The 22,216-nt window shown below is 44.5% G+C and overlaps 2 protein-coding genes across 4 annotated transcripts in view; both read right to left on the bottom strand.

Moving 5' to 3' along the window:
* Window positions 1-7: 7 nt before the first annotated feature.
* LOC134468697 (protein FAM83B-like) lies at window positions 8-12,560 on the bottom strand. 2 transcript variants are annotated; one of them, XM_063222608.1, is made up of 5 exons: window positions 12,417-12,560; window positions 11,640-12,153; window positions 9,105-9,269; window positions 4,840-4,964; window positions 8-2,862 (listed from the first exon to the last, which is right to left on the bottom strand). In XM_063222608.1, exons 2-5 carry the CDS (start codon window positions 12,087-12,089, stop codon window positions 651-653), a joined length of 2,952 nt encoding a protein of 983 aa, XP_063078678.1. In that variant the 5' UTR covers window positions 12,090-12,153; window positions 12,417-12,560; the 3' UTR covers window positions 8-650. The 2 variants fall into 2 exon arrangements, with proteins under 2 accessions (XP_063078678.1, XP_063078743.1); XM_063222673.1 differs by lacking the exons at window positions 11,640-12,153; window positions 12,417-12,560 and adding an exon at window positions 11,110-11,298.
* A 975-nt stretch (window positions 12,561-13,535) lies between these two features.
* The window catches only part of myom2a (myomesin 2a), a 50,777-nt gene continuing 42,096 nt past the window's right edge, over window positions 13,536-22,216 (bottom strand). For both annotated transcript variants that reach the window (XM_063202306.1, XM_063202299.1), the window contains 6 exons: window positions 20,388-20,493; window positions 17,873-18,036; window positions 16,564-16,600; window positions 16,405-16,427; window positions 16,217-16,272; window positions 13,536-14,761 (listed from right to left, as the gene is read on the bottom strand). In XM_063202306.1, the coding sequence (XP_063058376.1) occupies window positions 14,174-14,761; window positions 16,217-16,272; window positions 16,405-16,427; window positions 16,564-16,600; window positions 17,873-18,036; window positions 20,388-20,493 (974 nt within the window). In that variant the 3' untranslated portion in view covers window positions 13,536-14,173. The remainder of the gene's footprint in view (window positions 14,762-16,216; window positions 16,273-16,404; window positions 16,428-16,563; window positions 16,601-17,872; window positions 18,037-20,387; window positions 20,494-22,216) is intronic.

Below are 22,216 nucleotides of genomic sequence, written 5' to 3'. Positions count from 1 at the left end.
TTTTTTTTTTTGAAAAAAAACGTTGGTCCTGAGATGGGATGGGAAGGCAGCAACATTTCAGTCTCACCATCTGAAGTTTTGAACAATAAATATTCAAATGTCAGACAAACAACATTCGGCCTCATTTGTATATTACACACATTATGTACATCTACATGGTAAAAGTGCACAGATTAACGTGACAATATTATACCCAGAAAATCCCCCTAAGATCAAGATACCCCAACCAAAACACCCTGATTATTACGTTTTTTCATGTCCACCCACTAACAAGGCTTTAAATTAACACCAGCCACAGTCAAATGCTGGTGTAATTTCAGTTGGGCTGGTAGAAACACAAACTTACTAGCCACTTTGACCCATTTGTGAGTGTGTGCTTGGCTAGTAGGATTAACATCTACAACCCATTTTGGCTGGTGCGAAAAAAGTTAATTTAGAGCCCTGCCTGCTAATGAATTCACTATGACGCATTATAACATTTGCTCACATGTTACAGGGGAATTGTAAGGGAAGGCTCATTACCTGCATTTGAACCGATGTGAATACATTTTACAAACTGTCATTTACATGTACACCTGTTTCCTAACAACAATATTTACAAAGGCACAGAGAATAACCAGAGTATACACTGTATAAACCTTTCAACAACACTACTTGTTTTTGTTTATGAAACTGCCCACACGCTGTATGAATTTGCCAAACCTATTATTGTCACTTTGCGTTTGGGTCTGGTATCTCGTGTAGGACGTGGGGCCGCCCATTAACAAATTCCGGCGCTTATCTGCGGAGGAGTACATATTCATGCGCTCCGCCTCCACCTTATCGGGCGTCTTCCTCTCGACCAGGAAGTGCTCGAAGCGGCTGTACACCTTGTTCCGTTTGCCCTCCGGTATGCCGTACCGCCCCTGGTCCGGGTTAGACATCACGCTCTCTACGGTGGCTACTGAAGTGAGCGAGCCGTGGTCCACCCGATGATGGTTACCCGCCACGTCCAGTGCTGATAGCGTCCTTGGCGATGCAGCAGCAGCAGCAGCAGTAGCAGCAGCAGCTGCAGCCACAGCAGCCGCGACCCTTTCCTCCTCCGGCCTCCTCGAACTGCTCCATGGGATGGGGCCTAAAGCTCTGTGTAGTGTAGGAGTGGATGGGTGTTGAGCTCGGCCCACACTGGAGTAGGACGCGGTGGGGCTGAGGTATCCCCCGATGCCCAGGCCAGAAATGTGGACTGTTGGTTCGATGGGCGTCGGCTGGATGTTCGTCAGAGAGATCCTTGTAAGGTTTTGTCTGCTGGCTGAAAGTTCGCTCAAGTTCGATCTCGAACCCGCTCTTTCCAAGTTCGTTCTCGAACCCGCTCTTTCCAAGTTCGTTCTCGAACCCGCTCTTTCCAAGTTCGTCCTTGAACCTGCTCTTTCCAAGTTTGTTCTCGAGCCGAGTTCGTCCAGGTTTCTTCTTGAACCCTCTTCCTCCGGGATCTCGATTAGAGACAAGCGCGTCTTGTTGCTGTCACTGAACGGACGCAGTCGTTTGAGGTTGGAGCCCTTCATCAACGTGTTGTCCTCGATGTTGCCCAAGTTCATGGCGGACGCCGTCCTCGAGGGGGGCTGTTGCCAGTCGTAACTCTGGTCCTTCTTCTCCTCCACGGTCTTTATGTCATAATGGGAAATGGACCTTTGCGTCTCCGTGAGCTTTTGTTTTGCTGAGGACATCGCGTCTGTCCCCTGTTCATTGTCAGAGACGATGCTACTCTCGGGACTGAACAGAAGGCTGGCCGCGGGGCTAGTTGGGCAACTGACAAAGGATTCCGCTCCAGGGGAAAATGGCCGGTCCAATGCAGGGGGTTGGTGGTTGGTTTCTGGGAGCGGCACATCAGTTGGTACCTTTACAGGTGGTTGGTCGAATATGGATGTAGCTCTGAGTCTAGGTTCAGGACTTTGTGGCTGCGTGGCAGGACGAATGGTTGGTTCTTCACTTCTTTTATTTTCTACTGGTTTTTCTTCAGTTTTTTGAAGATCTCTGAGTAAGGAATTGTCTTTGGCCTTCTGAAGGGAGCTGTACACCGAGGTGATGGCGCGCCTGCCAAGGTATGGGCTTTTCATCGCTCCCGATGTCTCTGTAGCTTTGAACGTGAGATTAGGTCTGGCCACTGGGTTACTTAGCAACGAGGACTTGCTGTCCGATTTCACACTCAGGCAGTCCAAACTCTCGGAGGAGTCCGCGGGAACGTGGTCGTATTTCAGATAGGACTCGAGTCTCCATTTCTGGAGGGACATTTCGGAGGCGCTGAGGAAAGACTGAGGCCCTTGAAGAAGGGCGTTGTTCTCTTGGTTTGGTTGCCAGTTCTGGCCAATGTGGTTGAGCTGCACCAAAGAGGAGAAAGGGTTGACACCCTCCAGGCCCTCGTTGCCTTTCCCGGTCAGCACTCGGTTCCTCTGGTGCATGGACGAGTACAGCCTGTTTTGGAGAGCGTTGAGGTTGCTGTTCTGTTTCGCCAGGTCGGCGGCGAGAGTTCGTTGGAAGTTCAGCCCGCGCCGCAGGGCAGCTCCGTTGGCCTGCATCGCGTCCTCTGGCCTGTCGCCGTGACTCAGTACGTTCACCCGGCCACCTCTTATGGTTTTCAGCGCGGCGGTATCGAAGCTGTTTGATCGCTCAAAGAGCTGCGTGGAGTGAAGGCCGAACTTGGACGGCTGGATCCTGGGGCTGCCGAAGTCAGTTGTTGTGGTTGTTGTGGTAGCTGGCTGGATGAGTAGCGTGGGTATGATGGAGCGAGCAAACAGTCTTCGGAACTCCTCGTCGTAGGAGGCGACCAGTTTTCCGGTGATCAGGAGCACCATGCTGAGGTTGATCTTCTCATAGGACCACATGAAGCTAGGAGAACAAGAGACAAGAAGAGAAGACAGATATGATGGCCATCAGTAAATTCATTCAAGCATTACAGATTCCATTGGTGTTAGTATCAGTGTTGCCAGATGTGTCTAATCAAATCCCACCCAAAAGGTGCTCAAAAACTCCGCTCTGAATTCCGCCCAATTTCAACAAATTCCATTGATTTCTATGGGCATGAAACTGCAGAATAATGTTTCCCGTTTTTACCCGCAGACGACCCTCCAAAGCAGCCCAATCGGGCGGGTAACCGCTCAATCTGGCAACACTGGTTAGTATGGTAAACCTATTTGAATCAAAGCAATTTTGAAGTATTTTGTTCTTTTTCTTTTTTATGATTATTCCAAGTATTTTAAATGGACCACATGAAGCTATGAAACTGAGAAAGAACAGAACACAAAAGGGTATTATGGCAATTGTAAAATGGAGCCATTCAACCAGTTCAGCTACAGTAGGGCCTATATTTGATGCAGGAAGGAACATCAATCAGTGTTAATATGGTGAAAAATAATGTTGACCTTAAATGAAGCACATCAATAAGAGGTCTATTTAAATTTGGCTATACCGTATGAGAATGGAAGAATACAGGACAAGAACAGAATACAGGATATGACAGTGATCAGTTTAGGAAATGGAGGAATTGAAGCAATTCAGGTATTTGATGCAAACACCACCATCAACCAGTGTTAGCATGGTACACATATTTGAGTCATCACAAGTATTTCAAACGGAACTGTGAATGTCTTTCTCATGTTTTCCCACGTTTGAGTGTGTTGCATAGCTGGTGTGCTTAAAAAAGGTCACAACAACCAGAGCCGGACAAACTGGATTAACAAGCCCATTAACGTCTGGCCATGAAAGTGTTCCTTTGCCATCAGTACAGGTGAGATCACTAATTAGTTCACCCACGCATCAGCTCGGGCAGTGAATTTGCCTACTGGAATAAACTTGATGCAGGACTTCTATTTTGAAAATCTGTAATGACTACCTCTGGTTACAACAATGGGCCCTTTTTCAGGTGACATCAGACACCTTTAAAACACTGAAAAAAAGCAGGTTAACTTGCATCCGGTACCATTGGCATGTACTGTACGTCGATGATATGCAGACACAATGTTTTCTGTCTCAAACCGTCAGTTTGTGCTGAGCTTTTGGGTGCAACTTGTCTGATGTCACATGAAAAGAGCTAATTCCTGGCCCTACCATGGCTTAATGGTAGGGCACTCATCTACTATGTGACCGACCTGGGTTCGAATCCGGCTCGGGTCCCTTGCCGCCCCTTCCCATTCTCTCTCTCCCAACTCGCTTCCTGTCATTACTTCACTATCCTATCAAAATAAAGGCAACCCCCCCCACACACACACACACACACTTACTTTTTTTAAAGACAATAGCTAATTCCTACAGTACAACAGTATAACATTCTGATATGACAAAGAGAGTGTCTGTTTCAAAGAAGCCATTGCATAACATGTCATGGAACACCTTGATGCAATTTTGAGTTTTAATTGTTTTTTTTCTTCAATTTGCATTTGTGCAAATTCATCACAATCTCTTAGTATTTCTTCTACTGTCCTTCCACGTCTCATTCAACACAAACACCTGTGTCGATCTTCAATTGTCCATTAGGCCTACAAAAACACGATCCCAATCAATGGATGACCAGAACAGAGTGAGCATGCAAACAACATCTGAGGCCCGTCCAAAAATGCCACGCAGTCACAACACAACAATCACAAATGGGGAATCTCGGCATCCAAAGTCCCTTCTAAAGATTTTTGTCTTTTTTGACTTTAGACATGACAGTACAGTGCAGATGGTGACAGGAAGCGAGTTAGGAGAGAGAGACTGGGAAGGATTGGCAAAGGACCCTGGCCGGGAATCGATCCCAGGTCGGCCGCATAGCCCCACGGTAGGGCCCCAAAGTCCCTTCTAGGTAGGCTAAAGCTGCATAGTACGTACCTGTATGATCCATACAGCGCTGTGTGACAGTCCACGAGCATGAACCTCTGCTCCATCGCACCGTGAAACCTGGCCCCAGACTGACAGCGATACTCATGGCCCTTCACAGTGCGGATCCTGACATTCTGTGGAGAAGAAGACAACCACAAGGACCCTAAATCAGTAACCGTAACTGTGATGAAAACAGTGAATGTCTCACAAATTAAACAAATCTTGTCCCAAAACTGGATAAGATTGTAATGACTTCAAAAGATGACATAATGTGTAGATACAGTAATCCTGAACATAAAACACAGTACATATCAATACATCAATATCATAATTTGCAAACTTTACGAGCAATAGATAACGTGAGAATTGAACTTCACTGTTATGTCACCGTTTGCCTGGTTAACACCGGACGATTTCACAACTGAGATAGTCTGGAGGCTACCTATGCAATTTTTCGTTGGAAAGGTGTGGTTTACGATTGCCAATGACCATTTATTGGGCGTTACGAAGTGTCATTCAGCATGTACAGTACATACCCCATAGCCAATCGTGTCAGTTGTATCTATTCAAACAAACTGCAGTCACTGCCTTTCTACCCATACCCAATCTCTGATTGGAGCCCAAGATCTGGTACCCTCGCTGAGGGATAGAATCCATTCCATGGATAGATTGTGCAAAGCAGCATGGGATTTTCCAGGCTAGCCCATAGGCAGTGAAGGAAACCGCACACAGATGAGCTCCCATTTAAACCATTTTATTTCATGACGTTTCGGGCCACCCTGGCCCTTCCTTAGACTAAATTTTCCAGGCCAGCCCCATGGGGCTGCTGTGGCCTAATGTTCAGAGCAGAGGTGTCAAACTACTTTCAGTCCATGGGGCCGCATACTGTCAGAAGACAGAAAACCTGAAATCTTAGACACCTGCAGGAATTTTGAGTTATAGATTTACTTTTTTGACATTCTTACCGCAGAAATACACCAGCAGCGATCTGAGCGAGTCGAGCGACGGAAGTAATTGACTTTGTATTGAGTCGAGAGACAAAAGCGATTCTGGAGACTAGAGCGATTTGCGTGACGAGCGCGACAGTTTGAAGTTGAAATCTTTTCAACTTTCTATGACGCGGTTCGGCGACAAGCCGCGACAGCCAATGACTGCATAGAGGTCAGTGACCACAGCCAATGGGAATGCTTGAATGCTTTGCCTTCTGCCTGTACGGACATACTCTTGTCTCCTCAATCGCTTGTATCGCTTGCTGCTACACTCTGTTGCTTGAATCGCATCGCCGCTGGTGTATTTCTGCGGTTAGTCTGGGGCCGGATAAAAGCATCTGGCGGGTCGCGTCTGGCCCCCGGGCCTTATGTTTGACACCCCGGGGTTAGAGAGTTGGCCTCTTAACCCCACAATGCTCTAGGGACTATAACCAATACCCTGTAATAACTAGATCGCTTTGGATGAAAAAGTGTCAGCTAAGTGTAATGTGACACATTATTAGCTATTCACTAAACCAACAGACTCTATTCAGGGCCTGCAAGGTAGTAATGCGTCATTCCCAAGTGCTAGGAACTGTGATATTTCCCACTGGGAGTCAGCCACTTCCAACTTCAAAGCATTCCCGCCTCCAGGTCCAACAAACTACAAACAGGCAGGTCCAAACATAGCTGTCACTATTGTGTTGGCGTCACCATTTTGAATGTAGTTGGAGGTAAGAAACATCCCAGTTCCCACCACTCTGGAATGTGGCTTTAGTAAACATGTACAACCTCAGTGCATGAAACCGATACTCCTCTGCAACATGGGTCAAGCGGTGGTCGACCGGTATTTCCAAAACTGGTTCCTCCACCTGTCACAACTGACTGCTATATTCATGCTGAAGTTCAGACACGTGGCCTGGTAGTCATTAGGGTAACTGTCCCGGAGAAGATAGGGACTCTTTTTTGTGTGGCTTTTTGGCCTTTATTTGATAGAATAGTGAAGGTTATGACAGGATGTGAGTGGGGAGAGAGAGATGGGGAAGGGACAGCAAAGGACCCGGGCCGGGAATCGAACCGGGGTCGGCCACATAACAAACGAGTCCCCTATCATTTGCGCTACGGTAGGGCCAGAAGATAGGGGTTCTTAACAGTGTGACTCTATTGATGCTGCTCCACTATCAGTCAGTGTTTCTCAATGTGAAGTGTTCTAGCCTTGCTAGGATGAGTAACGCCTATTTTTTGTGGATTTCACCAAAGAGTATCCAACAACAAGCTCTAAGTATAATTAATAATTGGATACCCCCCCCCCCCCCCCAAAAAAAAAAATTACTCACACTACGAAGGCAAGAACAGAAAAATGCCCAATGTCTCCCCACATTTGGGCTTGCATGCTTGAGTCTGGCCAGGGTCATTTTCTGATGTCTCCCTATGTCCCATTCGTTTTCTGTCACCATCTTAAACTGTCCTGTCAAATAAAGGCATAGAAGCCCCTAAAAAATATAATTAAAAAAAAGAAAAAAAATGCCCAATGCCCAAAGATACAAGACCGTAGACATCATTACATCTCATTGGGCTTGAATTAAAAGTCATATTTTGAGTAAAACCTGCTATTGTGGTCAGAAAACGCAAGAATGTGCTGAATCAGTGTGAAGTTGTTCATGGGAAAGAGAGGGGAAAGTATGGCAGGGGCAAAAAGAGGAAAGAAATCAATATATCAAAATCAATCAAAATGCACATTCATCATAGCACAATAGACAAGTGGTTCTCAACCTTTTTTGAGCAAACGCGTCCTCGACCTCATCATAAGCATCATCAACGCTACCTTGACCTCATCATAAGCATCATCAACGCCACCTTGACCTCATCATAAGCATCATCAACGCCCCCCTCATAGGGCTCCCTAATGACTCCTGGGGGGCTATAGAGCCCCCGTTGGGAACACTAGTCTAGACCTAGAGCTAGCATGGGAGAAGAGAATGTCATAGGCAGATATGGTAAATGCCACCTATTCATTTCATGTAGGCAGACTTGCTTTACAGTAAGCATACATGCAACTGCTTGTTCCAGCAATATTCAAATCAAACCCATTCAGCTGTGGGAGCGCCTATAGGTGCCTACTGCAGCCCGTGACTTTTGAGGAATGGGGAGGGACTGACTGGGGGAAAGGCATTTAGTAGCAGAGAAAAGCTTTTGTTCAAACTGCCATAAAAATGACCTAATTTCAAAGGTTATAGTTTTAAAAGTAAACAGGTTAGTGTCTTTTTTCTGTAAGAGAAGTGCAAGGTAAATTGAAAAAGAAAAAAAAGAAAAAAATCCTCAACGGCTCGTAAACTGTGATTCTGTGAATTATGCTGCTTTAATCCCTATTCAGCAAATGACAAGCATAGCAATTGTTTTGTTTTCTTTCAGTCATAGTGTGCACTTAAACCAGGCGAACTCGTTAGCTGTGCTACGCAAAACAAGAAGCCCTGGACCAATTCCTTCCTCACCCAATCAGTTCCCTCCGGGGGAAATAACTAGGCGTGGTTGCAAATGTCATCTTTAATCCTGTAATAGCACTGTTGCCAGATAAAGGTCACCTGAATTGTGCTGGTGTCTTTACTTTTACTCCAAACACAGGAGATAAATAATGATAATTTAAAAAAATAAACCATGCTCTGATGAGATTGAGTTTATATGAAATCAGTTCATACAATGGCATGCTGTGAAATTGTTTAGAGCAACTCTTATATGGCTTTACAGTCAGTATTCGGAATGATGTCATCTTGACCTTGTTCTGAGGTCGACAAATTGTGAGTGTACTCGGAAGTTGTCTGCCAGAAAAAAAAAATCACGTGTTGCATTTTGAATTTGGAAATGACAATAGGCCTACATGCGGCATTCACCCATACGTACGAGACGATGTCTTCAGCTCCACTAACAATACATCATTGTTTAGAGATAGGGTTCAATGTTCAATATGTCCAGGTGCATTTGACGGTAATGTCAATTCAGGGGCCCGGAGACTATGAAAGACAATTTTAGGTACCGATAATCATCTTAATCAACAATAACTAGTATTTAGTTTAAGTATTCAAGTACTAATTGATTCTTGCCAAAGTTGGGCCCTTAAACTACTCTAAGTAGCCTTACATTACCCTCTGGCGACACGCCTGCCCTCGCGTCATCACCGAATACTTTGCCGGGTCCTTTGCCGGCCCTTCCTCGTCTCTCTCTCCCGACTCGCTTCCTGTCACCACCTTCACTGTCCTGTCATAAATAAAGTAAAAAAGACCAAAAAAAAAGAAGTGACGCTCTTCTTACCCATAGCTTTTGTAGAGGAATGTTGGCCTTCTCAGACATGCGGAAGAAGCTGGCGAACTGCTGGTCGTCCAGGAGGATGTACACCACCACCCCCCTCGTGGACACCTCCACCAGGTCCCGAAATATGTCCACGTCCGTGAATATGTCCATTGCAATGGCAATAACCTATAAGGCGAAAAAATGTGTGGATGGATGGAAACACATGTTTCTCCTTTAGAGATGTTTTTTTTTGTCTCATCATGAATAGTTACGAATAGCAGGTGACATACAGTAGATACAGTATGCATACAGACACTTGCAGAAATGCATTAGTAGTAGTAGTAGTAGTAGTAGTAGTAGTAGTAGTAGCCTTTATTTGTCCCAGTACCAATACTAATTGTATTAGTACTTTCATGGTTCGTTTAAGTTTATGCTGATAAACCAGATGCTCTGTGGCACACTGTGCACTAAGACACCCATACTACGTACGCTGGCAGATTCGAAATGGGGAACAAGGTTTTATCTGGCCTTGGGTCATTTTACAACCCTACCCCTGCCCATATCTCTCTCCCCCACTCACTCACTATCATCACTGTCCTGTCAAATAAAGGTGCAAAAGGCTCTAACAATATAGTTTGAAGATCATGTCTCTTAGGTGCTGTTTTCACGTAGCCGGATATTTTCGAAAACGCATTGGTTTTGGCCTTCCGTTTCCACGTAAAATCCAAAAATCTGACCCAAATAGGGTTTAAAACGCACCTGTTACAATGGAGTTTTTATTTTAACCCACGTGTTGTGTTTACACCTAAACAGGAGAAAAACATATCCACATTCAAAAATATCTGGCTATGTGGAACTAGCACCTTACTCCAGAAACAGGCCTCTTAGGTCCTTTTCTCTTCCCTGGGGACCGACTGCGACTGTGAGAAGAAACTAAGAATGTCGAAAAAGAAGTAAATCAATGGTGCTGCAGATGTTTGAAATTTCAAGCTTTCACTACCTGAGAACGAATTTGCATTTTCTGCTCACCATTTACAGGCACTGCTCAAGATGAACCCGCTGCTGACGTTTACCTCAAGATGATTGACTAGCAATGTGATTCCCATATGATGCAACTATTTGCAATATTTTGCATGACATTGCCGTTAAGTTTCAGCCCACTTCATATCAAATTGACTGTACCTATGTGGCCCCTGAACTGAAATGAGTTTGACATCCCTGGATTAAAAGGATTTATGTGAGGGGGAAAAAAAGAGAAAAAACATTCTCTGACCAAGACACTACTAATTTAAAATGTCTTCATTCAGTCTACTGTAGATGAGTCTTGGATGGGTTAAAAATAAAGCCTATGCATAGTTGCAGAGAGCTTTGTTTGCAGGGATGGGGAACCTATGTCTCCAGGGCTGAGACCGTTTCTTGCGGCCCCTGATATAATTTTAATGTTATGCAGGTTCACATGAAATATGACATAAGTATGACATCAATCATCACTGTGTACTCAAGAAGACAATGGCCTTGTTTTTAACCTATCCAAGACTTGTCTAGATGAAATTAAGACATTTAAGTAAGCGGCGCAAAGGAACGTTTTGGTCCCTCTCTTCTTGTTTCTGTGGCCATTCAAATATACATAGAGAGGCCCTGCCGTGGCCAACCGGTAGGGTACTCGTCTGCCATGCGGCTGACACAGGTTTGATTCCTGGCCCGGCCTCTTTGCCGACCCCTCCCCACCTCTCTCCCCATTCGCTTCCTGTCCACCTCTAAAACTGTCCTATCATCAATAAAGTCGTAAAAGACCAAAAAAAAAAATCTTTTAAAAATATACACATAGAAAGCTTTTTTGGCTGATGAAGAATTTTCCATCTAGCATTGCTCCCCAACTGACAGGTGAAAAAAAGATCAAATTGTCTCAACAAAAAACAACTTGTACACTAAATTTGCATAATGAAATAATCGGCCGCCATATCATTTTGGCAGCCATCTTATATCACCTTCTTCTCCTCAAAAAACACATAGCTACTTATCTTACAATGACAGTTGAGTAGCCTACGTGTTGAAACAAGCTGAACTTAAGGCAGTGATTTGACGAGCAGATCCTGTTTAAAGGTCAACCTGTGCCTGCTGCGAAATGGAGGAATTAACTGGAATGTGCTCGCACTTGTGAGGGAACTCAACTCTCATACAATTTTTTTTTATATGGCAGGTACGGTACAAACGCATTTCATTGGCTGGAGCAGAAAAACACACCAGTAATTTTTGTTACCAAAAGCCAAATCCTTGTTGAAACATCACTACAGCCATTGTTGAAAAAAAAACCCACTCCCTTTCTATTCTATTCCCTTACTATTTTGGTAGTGTTATTATTATTTTCCCCCTCCATTTGTCAGGACGATCACATTTGGGCCTTTGGGTCTTTGTCAAATTTCTTTTTCAAAAATAGAAACTTTGACTTCTTTTGTTCAGCATCTGGGATGGGCACAACATGGACCCCTTAGCAAAGTGTTTAAAAAACCCCAAAACAAAACAAAACTGCAATTGATGCTGGAGTGAGTCACTCACCATTTTAGCCTCCCTGATGTACCGCCGCACCAGTGTCTTGATGTTGGGCATGTTTTGCCTGGGCGGGTGGAAAAACATGTGCACGTTGGTGTCCAGGTGATCCAGCCTGGCCTCGGGCCAGCCCAGATCCAGGTCCGGCACCTCCACGTCGGACTCCATGGGACAGTACGTGGAAGGGGCATTCTCCATTCCCTCGTACTCATCCTCGTCGTCGTCTTTCTCCGAGGGCCACTTCTTGTGCTCCAGAATGTAGTCGACCTCCTCCTCCGAGAGGAAGTCGGTGAGCGCCTCGGCCTTGAGGAACTCCTGGTAGGCCTTGCGACCCCCTTGGAGGAGCGCGTAGAGGGCCAGGCGGTTTGTCTCCTTGTAGAGGCCCGGGATGGAATCCTCCAGATTGAGCTGCTGCTGGTGCTCACTCATGGAGGACATGGCGGAAAAGTCTGAATCCATTTTGCGAGTGTGTGTGTGTCTCTCTCTCTGTGAGTCCGATGGAACAGACTTGTTTTTGTCCTCCCTGAGAAGTACGACACAAGGCCCCAAAAAAAAAACAGAGGGCCCATGAAAAAGTAAAAAAAAAACCTTAAGTGAGAAAATGTGTGTGACCTGATATACTTTCACCAACTTTTTATCAGTCTTTTAACAGTCCTGCTTTGTTTTTTTAATGCAGACCTTGTGATTATGTATATACAATTGCATTTCATAAACACTAATGCACCATGACAAACACTAAACAATATGGAAAAAATAACCCGGAAAAGAAAAGTTCAAGAAACTCACCTAATGATGTCTAGTCTTGGAATCTAGGTTTCCAGTAGCATAGTGCAGTATAATAAAAACATCTGTTAAACACAGGAGAAGTCTGCTTCGAACATGAACAGACCGTATATCCTTCACTAGTCTTTGGGCAGATGTTTAGCACCACTGAGGCACATTGCTGACTGTGCACGCACCCACAGCCAGACAAAAAAAAAGAAAAAGAAAAAGAAAAAACACCATCTTCCATTATTGGTCTAAATGCTACCTGTTTGAAACCTGAAACCCCACCTCCTTTTGAAAAGCACCTCACTACAGCCACACACCACTCCTTTTCAAACTTCAGGAACAGAGAAGCCTCACCTTGGTTTGGAATATGTCACGGCACGAGTTGAATACCTGCATGTATGCCGCAAAAAGCCAAGAGCCCTAGAGCAGAAATGTGGAGAGGTCGCCCTGGGAAACCAATTAACGCTTTTTCAAATCAAGAGACTTTTCTACTTGGACTGCTTCCTTGCCAGCACCTATATGACACTTAATGTATTGTGTGTGAATATATGTTACAGTAGGCCTACCAGGGCATCGGAATGAGTTTTAAAGTGGTGGTGCATTTCTTGAGAATGTTACTGCTGCTGCACTCCACTCATTTGTCTGCAGTAAAAGTTGAGAAAGACGGAGCACAAAAGTGGGGATGCAAATGCACCACTGCATCCCCCTTTCCGGCACCTTTGTAGGCCTATGTATGTAGATGTGTGTCACTGAGTGTCAAAGTCACTGATATGTTGGATTTGAGAAACGTTCATAAGCTGTTTGTCTTTACTCCTGGAAACTTTCCCTCAGGGATGAATAAAGTTACTCTACTACTCCACCAAGTTTCACTGTGCCTGTGAAAAGAGGTAGCCCTGTGTGCACACTCCTGAGAAATCAAGAAAACAAATTAAGCCGGGGGGCGCTGTGGCGCAGCACGCTAAGCCCCCCACATTTGGGCTTGCATGCCCATGGGGACCCCGGTTAGAGTCCGGACGGGGTCATTTCCCAACCCTACCCCATCTCTCTACACATTCACTTCCTGTCACTATTCACTGTCCTATCAGCAATAAAGGAAAAAAATATATATATCTTTAAAAAAAAAGCCACAAGAGAGAAGGTGATTACTGATGTTTATTGCAAACAAAAAGCCTTGCGTGTTACACTTAACATTGCACAAAGACACAAAAGTACAGATGTCAACAGGTGACTGTAACACAACACACACACACACACACACAAATTGTGCTCATATCTGTTTTCTCTGAAGGAAAACCCAAGTAGTGATTCTTTCCCATCCATTTCTTTATTGCACAGTAACAACATAAGAGAACGAAAAAAAAAGCAAACTTCAAATCTAACAGCGGCCGGTTTTCCACAAAAGTGCTGGTGGCTAGGACGGGGGCTAGTAGATAGCGACCCAAGCAGGTGTTGTATGTTATGTCTGGCTGTCTTCCTCTTTCTCACTCTCTTTTCACTTTCTCTCCTCAGCCACCGCCATCACCACACCATTTCTCTTACATCACTCTACTGCCATCTTAGCAAAGTAGTTAGCGTATGTAGATAGTGGCGTAAGTAACTATGATGAAAGACATCAACCTTCATTATTATTTTTTTTCTTCTCTTCTCTCACCCCACACTACTACAAACGAGAGCCACTAGGTCAATAAATCAACCGACACCTCTGTTTATCCACACGGAGCTTCCACAACAAAACCTCCCACTAAAAGCCACATGTTGTGTATTATTAATGTTTACTTCCTGGGAGGAGTAGGGGACCTCAGGGACCTGGTGGGTGTTGGGGACTTGGCGCTCCTGGGTGGGGTGGGCGATTTTGGGGGTGCTGGGGAGGGGGACTTGAGGGATGGAGCAGGGGAAGGTGACTTGACGGAGGGAGGGGCAGGGGATTGGGACTTGACGGAGGGAGGGGATGGGGATGGGGAAGGGGGGGAAGGAGGGGCCGGGGAGGGAGACTTCATGCGCGTGGGGGTGGGGGTGGGGGTCTTGGGCGGCGGGGCAGGCGTGGCTGGCTTGGATGGCGGCGGGGCAGGCGTGGCCGGCTTGGACGCGGGGGCGTGGCCCAGCTTGGCCTCGGGCGGGTCCTCGCCCTGCTTGTAGACGCTCACGGTGATCTCCACGAACTCGCCGCCGTACTTGTTCCGCACGTTGATGCTGTACTTGCCGGAGTCGTCGGCGGTCACTTGGTTGATGTTCAGGCTGGCGTACTTGCCGCTGTCGAAGGTCACCTTGCAGTGTTCGGTGGACGCGACCTCCGTCTCGTTCTTGAACCAGGTGACCTCGGGGGTGGGGTCTCCCCAGACTGTGCAGGTCAGGCTCAGAGACTGGTGAGGAGGAGAGAGAGGGGGAGAATCAAAACTAGGGGTGTGAATAAGAATTGATTTGTATCGATGCATTGATCCTACAGCCGGCGATTCAATTAATCGATTCGTCCACAAGAGAAGATCATTTTTTGCTATTATTGCACTCATTTTGTGAGGCCTTTTAGTCATTAATAACATTAATAACAACACTGACTGTAATAACGATATTCCTCAAATAAAATGGATGCAGATATTCCAGCTTTTGTTAATTAATTTAACATTTCAAACATAACCATTGCTTTTAAGGTATTTTTTTTTTTTTTAGAAACCATTGATTTGAATAGAATCAAACTGAGTCGAATAGTGGAGCAGTCATAAGTATCAAAAATAATCAAATCATTGACCAAAGAGATCGATATCGAATCGAGTCACCATGAAGGCTGTGATTTACAGTCTTATTCCTCTTCTCCACTACCGGTTTTCTGGTAGGCCTACAGCTCGACACAGCGCGACTTGGCCGCCACTTTTTGCTTTACGATTGAGCCGTGTGTCTTGCCTATTCGAAAAGCAAAAAGTGGCGGCTGAGTCACGCTGTGTGGAGCTGTAGGCCTACGAATTATATTATAATATGTGCTGAAGAAGGCCGATAAATGCTGAAGAAGGTCCATGTGTTGTTAACCAGCTCTTGCCATATTATATTAATAAAAAAAGACGTAATACTTTTTATAATCTATGAGTGCCTCTGTTTACCCTTTTCTCTTTCGGAGTCATAACACATTCACAGACATTCCTACAGAATAACAGCCAGAGGGTATTTCTTGGCTCCCGAAAGTGAAAACGATGCCACGTCGTTGATCCAGTCTTTAATTTACAGCAGGATGAGCCAGCTGAGCTGAGCAAATCATTAGGTAGATGGATGGCCTAATTCACCTGACACGTTAAAGAAGAGCAAATAGAATGCTTGGCTGTCTACAGCCAGGATCTTCTGATCCATGCTAAAAAAATATGCATTGCTTCAGTTTCGATGACTAGTGCAAAGACGCACCGTCATTCCCCACCATTGTCACATGCAAAGCTCAAGGGCAACGATGTCAAGATGAGACCAGAAGAGCGTCACTAGAGCAGCCTGGGGTCACCCGCACTTCCGGTGACGCTGCTTACATTTTCACAATCTCTTGATAATTAAACATTTTCCCAGGATAGGCTACTAATTCAATTTGAACATTTCCAATGGCTCGACGGGGTACTGTATGTCAAAAGTGATTACACACTGAGTCTACCACTGACACTGTTGGTATCTGAAAGTGAAAGGAAGGAGTGGAATGATTGATTGTAGCTTCAGTGGCATAGAAAGATAATTGAAAGATGTAGATTAAGTTCTCCCTCATTGAAATGGGTTTACAAGATGGCTGGGCCAGACCAAGGTTTGCAGAGTGTTGAAGTTGCAACAGCCAGGCTATCACTTAAGCGGCCTACCTTCTTCTCCATGATGGTGACTACATCTGGGAGGCCACCAACCACTCTACCACGATCTGTGGGAAAAAATATGGATAACATTGTTATAGAAGGTGTAACTCTGATATTATTCAAAGAAGATAATATCATAATCTTCTTTGATATTATTCCAAAAAGGTTATACGTTCGCGTTTTATATGAGGACTTACTTTTCTCAGCGAAGGCAGCAGCCCTATGTAATTAAAAGTTAAAGAGAGAGAGAAATATAACATGAATGATCATTACAGAGAAAGGAATAATTTATAAAAGAAAATGTTAATCTTAATACTGCTGAACTAAATCAATATTATTAATGATGAGTGACTTACTTCAGCCTCTGGAATTCTGCGTATGCATCTGCAAATGCTGTATTGGAGAAAAGGGAAACAGTCAGACTCTCTTTAACCCATTTCTGCCTAAGGCACCTGCAAAAAACGCCTGCTGAATTCCTTAGTCCTTTTTGGGGGGGGGGGAAACTAAACATCTCAGCCTCCGAAGCACATAAAAACATGAAATAAGTTGCATTTAAAAGCTAGGACCCTCATTGTGCATTATAATGTGCTCATTCAGCTCTAACATATTCACATTTTAATTAAAATAAAAACCCTCAAATCCCATGAGCCTGAATGTAGCGTATATGTCGCTCCATTGCTAAGTCAATCATCTCCAGGAAGATGTCAGCGGGAGGATTGACTGAAAATGCTGAGCAAAAAAAGGAAAATTCGTTCTGAAGTATTGAAAGCCTGGAATCTCAAGACACCTGCAGGAATTTTGGAATGAGGTATAGAGTTACTTTTTTGACAGCCTTATTTATTTTTTCTCTACAAGTCTGGGGCCAGATTAAACCATCTGCAGGGCCGCATCCCAGGGCCGGCCCAAGCCTTTACGGGACCCTAAGCAAAATTTAATCCAGGGCCCCCCCATACTACCACCTACTCAGCATCAGTACTTCATAAGCTTCATTTACTTGCACAAGTGAGGGGTAGAAGCTCAGGACATAGGTAGGCTGCCTGTAGATCATGTACCCATCATGCATTGCACTTCTTGGAGCAAAATATCTCAAACAGAAAGCCATTTATCACAAAGGAATATCTTAGTTTTGCTTCAGAACTGTTTGTCTTCGTTATAGTCTGCAGTTACTGTAGGGTGTATATAATTAAAAGTGGTATGTGAAAAATTACGTTGTACCCACCATCATTGAGGTGTCCCTGACATATAATCACTCCTGTTTCCATTGTGGTATTAAGTGGTACATGATAAAGAACTACATGACTAAGGAAAGTTGTGGGGAGTTCATTTATTCCTGGAAGTTTGCTACTTGCGGGGGCCCCTGGTGACGTGGGGGCCCTAAGCCATTGCATAGTTCGCTTAAGCCTCGGGCCGGCCCTGCCTCATCCTTCCCCTGGTCCTTATGTTTGACACCCCTGAGTGTCGGCATCATGGCTCTAAATTAACTTTTTTCATCACTGGCCAAAATGGCTTGTAGATTTTAATCACACTCATTAATGGGTCAAAGTGGCTAGTAAGTTGGTGTTTTCTTCCAACTAAACTGAAATGTCACCAGCATTTGGCCAGTTGGCTGGTGTAAATTCAGAGCCCTGATAAGCATGTTTTTAGTGAGGTGGTGTGTGAGCTTGCCTTGTCCGGACAGGTCGAAGCTGCGAGTGTGGGCGGTGGTACCGTCGTTGATCTCGATGCTGTACTGGCCCTTCTCCTTTTCGTTGGGCTCACAGATCTGCATCCAGGCCATCTCGGCCGTGCCGCCGATCCTCATCTTCTCAGAGGACGCAACCTTGTTCTCCCTGCACACATGCAAAGGGAACAGGTGAAGTGAAAGCCTGCATACGGCACACAACGAAATTGCATTTATGCCTCACCCGTGCAAGGGGGCAGCCCCCAATGGCGCAGTGCGGCGAGACGGTACCATGCTCAGGGTACCTCAGTCATGGAGGAGGATGGGGGAGAGCACTGGTTAATTACTCCCCCCACCAACCTGGCGGGTCGGGAGTCGAACCGGCAACCTTTGGGATACAAGTCTGACACTCTCACCGCTTACCCATGACTGCACATGACAATTATGACAATTATGTACTATTATGTAATATGTGTGAGAGTGAGACTGTGTGAATAGATGTGAACCTATGTTGACCTGTGAAAAGCCAAGCAAGTCTTAGACCTAAGGGGGGACACCTAAAGGTCCTGTGTTCTGTCAAATTATTTATTTTTTTGGTCTTTTTAGACTTTATTATGGACAACACAGTATGCGAGGTAGACAGGAAGCGAATGGGGAGAGAGACAAAGGGGTTGGCAAAGGACCCAGGGTCAGTCGCATGGCAGGCAAGTGCCCTACCGGATGGCCATGGCAGGGCCAGGTCCTGTCTTATGTCACAGTAGTGTAGTACTAAGGTAGTTATCTTTGCAATGACTATCACAGCGTTCCACTGACGTAACAGATTAAGACTTGGTCATTGCAATTTTGGCTGCAGTAAGGTTATAATATAGGCTCTGCGCAATTGGGTGAAGTAGCTCCGATAACGCAATCTTGCTCTCCCTGTTCGCATGCATGGGAACAGGTGACAGAACACAAGTATCGTATGTGAACTGAGCGTGACTGTATGATCTTTATCTGTGTTGACCTCGGAGGCGGAGTTTACATTAGGCAAACCTAAGCAATTGCCCAGGGCCCGACCAAATCTGCCTTCCAGCAGTCACAGTCAAGATAAACACAAAAAGTAGGCCCGATCTTAATTTGTCACTTTATGTAAAGTAATCAAAGATATATACGAGACAGAACACTAAAATAGCACCCTCGATCCCTTCCATGCCAATTGGTGGCGTGTTTAAAGAATTACTTTTTAGGGCCCCATATTCATATTTCGCCTAGGGCCCCAAAATGGCTAGATCCGCCACTGGTTGACCTGAATAAAAGCGTCTTCCTAGACACAGCTAAGCCACACTTACGTAGTCCATTGATATTACCAAGCTTGTCTGAGTAAACACACATTTTCCTTCCAACATGTGACTGAATAGATCTTTATCTTCATCTCTGTTGACCTGTAGAGGGTGTCTTCCTAGACACAGGCAAGCAACTTGATGAAACTATCAATATCATGTCACCAAGGTGTTAGGAAGTTAGGGTGCGCACATCCACATAATAATAATAATAATTCAGGTGCCAGGCAATGGTAGTAGAGTGAGAGAGTGGTCTGTACTAAAAAAAACCCTTTATTTTACAAACGTCAAAGTTTGGATTGAAGCGTTAAAGTTACACTGTGCCGGAAAGGGTCAAAAAAGGTACTGCAACTATGCTGCTCATCGAAACTGGGCTGCCTATTGCCAAATTTGATATTTACATGAAAGTTTACTGAGTAATAAACAAATATTTCCTAGTATGGTCCAAGTAGAGTCATTTTTGCAGCTAAAAATGGCTATTTTTGGAAATTCAAAATGGCGGACCTTTTCATGTATGAAAAGTGCAATTTTTCCAGTCATAATGAATACTTAGAATTTTATGTTGGTGGTAAGTATTAGTGAATGGGCAGCATGAATTCTGGAAATAAACAACTAAAAATCTCACACAGTGTCTCTTTAAATAAAGCATTTTTTGAGCTTACAGTAAATCCAGTGCGAAGATAACTCTATCACACTACCATGTCACCAAGATCAAGAGCAATATTACATTCTAAAACAATGGAGGTGATGTGAGGCACACTAATAACATCTTCAATATATCTGTGTGTGTGTGCGTGTGTGTGTATGTGTGTGTGTGTGTGTGTGCGTGTGTGTGTGTGTGTGTGTTAGTGAACCCTGCACCCCTGTGTGAAGGGAAGCTTCTCCTAACTAAAGCAGGACAACATTACATCAATACCAAGCTTCCACTAAAGCAGGACAACATTACATCAATACCAAGCTTCAAGAAAACACACACACACACAGACACACACACACTCGCTCGCACACACACACACACGCATACACACACACACACACACACATACAAACACACACACACACACACACACACGCACGCACACACACACACACACACACACACACACACACACACACACACACACACACACACACACACACACACACACACACACACACACACACACACACACACTGCTGAGGATTGCGGTGCTGCACGTACCGGTGGCACCAGCTGGTCTTCATCTCCTCGGTGTAGTACTTCATGTAGCACTGCAGGCGGATGCCCTCGGGGGTGCACTGCAGCACCAGCTCACTGGCGGAGGAGCCTGGAGGGGGGTCATCATCATGACAATAATTAGGACATTAGAACTGCACAATTATGGAAAAAAAAACCTCGATTATTTGGATCAAAATTGAAACCACGATTAGTAGCCTCTTATGGGGTCGCCGGCAGGAGTATTCACTACTTGATGAAATACTCAATTAAATCATTACAACATTGCTATGACAGTACCAAGAGCCTTACCATTTTGATGACAGTAAGGTTATAAGGGCTTAATCACGACCATTCAATAACAATTAACGACTGAATTTTGAATGAGGGATGAACAAGATAAAACAGGGCTGCGTTTCTCAAAACCATAGTTGCTAACTACATCAGCTACTTTGTTGTTTGCGATGCAATTTCCCATTGACAACTACCCAAGTTGCTAACTGGCTAACAACTACGCTTTCAAGAAATGCACCCCTGAATTGTAATAATGTAAAAGTCAATAGGTTGAAGCTCACTGGAGGAGGAGCCTGCAAGGGGTTCATCATAACAATAATTAAGGCTGGGCGATAAATACAATACAACACAACATGCATTTATATAGCGCAGTATCACAACTACTGCATGAAATTAACTTAAAGCGCTTTCAAAATACACACATAAACATTCCCACAGTCACACACCAGCTCTGGATATGACGATAAACAGTACATTGTTATCGTCATAGAAAAGTGTAGAATTGTGCCCTTTCTCCTCTATCGTTTTTATCACGATAAACCAATTCTAATGGAATAGACAAATGGAAATGGAGTGCTCTTATTTCTAACTTAGATACAGTAACACTTGATGAACAAGAGGGAAAAAACATAGACTTCACAAAGAATAAGTTATCTGCCATAGTGGTGAGTGAGACTGATACTTATTAGCTAGCCACAGTTGAGTTTTACCCTCTTTTTGGGCGGTTGCCAGGTGCCACTGTTGTCAAGTGGTGAGAGGGGTACACACACACACACACACACACACACACACACACACACACACGCACACACAGACACACACAGAGACACACACAGACACACAGACACAGACACAGACACAGACACACACACACACACACACACACACACACACACACACACACACGGCATGCCTGTCACATGTCTGCTGCCAAAAGCCTGGCATCTCTCACAGACACACACTACTATAGCTCAGGCCCCTGATCTCAGGAAGCTGGAGATAATGTGGCTGCCAAGTCAGACTAAATGTCACTACCAATAAGCAGGTGAAATACTGTTCGCTTGATCAAGCTGAGGCATCTGCCTCTACGGTTTACTTTCGGTAACACTTCATTTTAGTGTTACATCTATTAGCACTAATAGGGTCTACATACAATGTTAATGTCTGTATAAGTAAATTTTAAGGCATGTACTAAGCAAAATCATACATTCGTTATGTCCTTACTAAGGTTATATTGATAATAAATTCCTTATTGTGCATGAAAAAGACATTTGCGAATACATATCTAACAAATGTTTGATTTTGCTTAGCACATGCCTTACAAGTTCCTTATACAACAGGCATTAACATTGGATGTGTTAGTGCTAATAGATAAAATAAAGACTAAAATAAAGTGTTACTTTTCTTTCTTTAGACAGCATTCATTCAGTACAGCCATAAGGTCAACTATGAAGGTGGGAAAATATTGGGGTGTTGTAATAGAAAAGCCACAGTCTTGACTATGATTGTATTTATTTAGTGAGGCTGACAGGGAAGCTGAC

This window comes from Engraulis encrasicolus, chromosome 1 (assembly GCF_034702125.1).
Source record: "Engraulis encrasicolus isolate BLACKSEA-1 chromosome 1, IST_EnEncr_1.0, whole genome shotgun sequence".
Taxonomy (NCBI): domain Eukaryota; kingdom Metazoa; phylum Chordata; class Actinopteri; order Clupeiformes; family Engraulidae; genus Engraulis; species Engraulis encrasicolus.
Note: the sequence above shows the minus strand (reverse complement) of the source record. Positions and strands in the feature narration are given on the sequence as shown.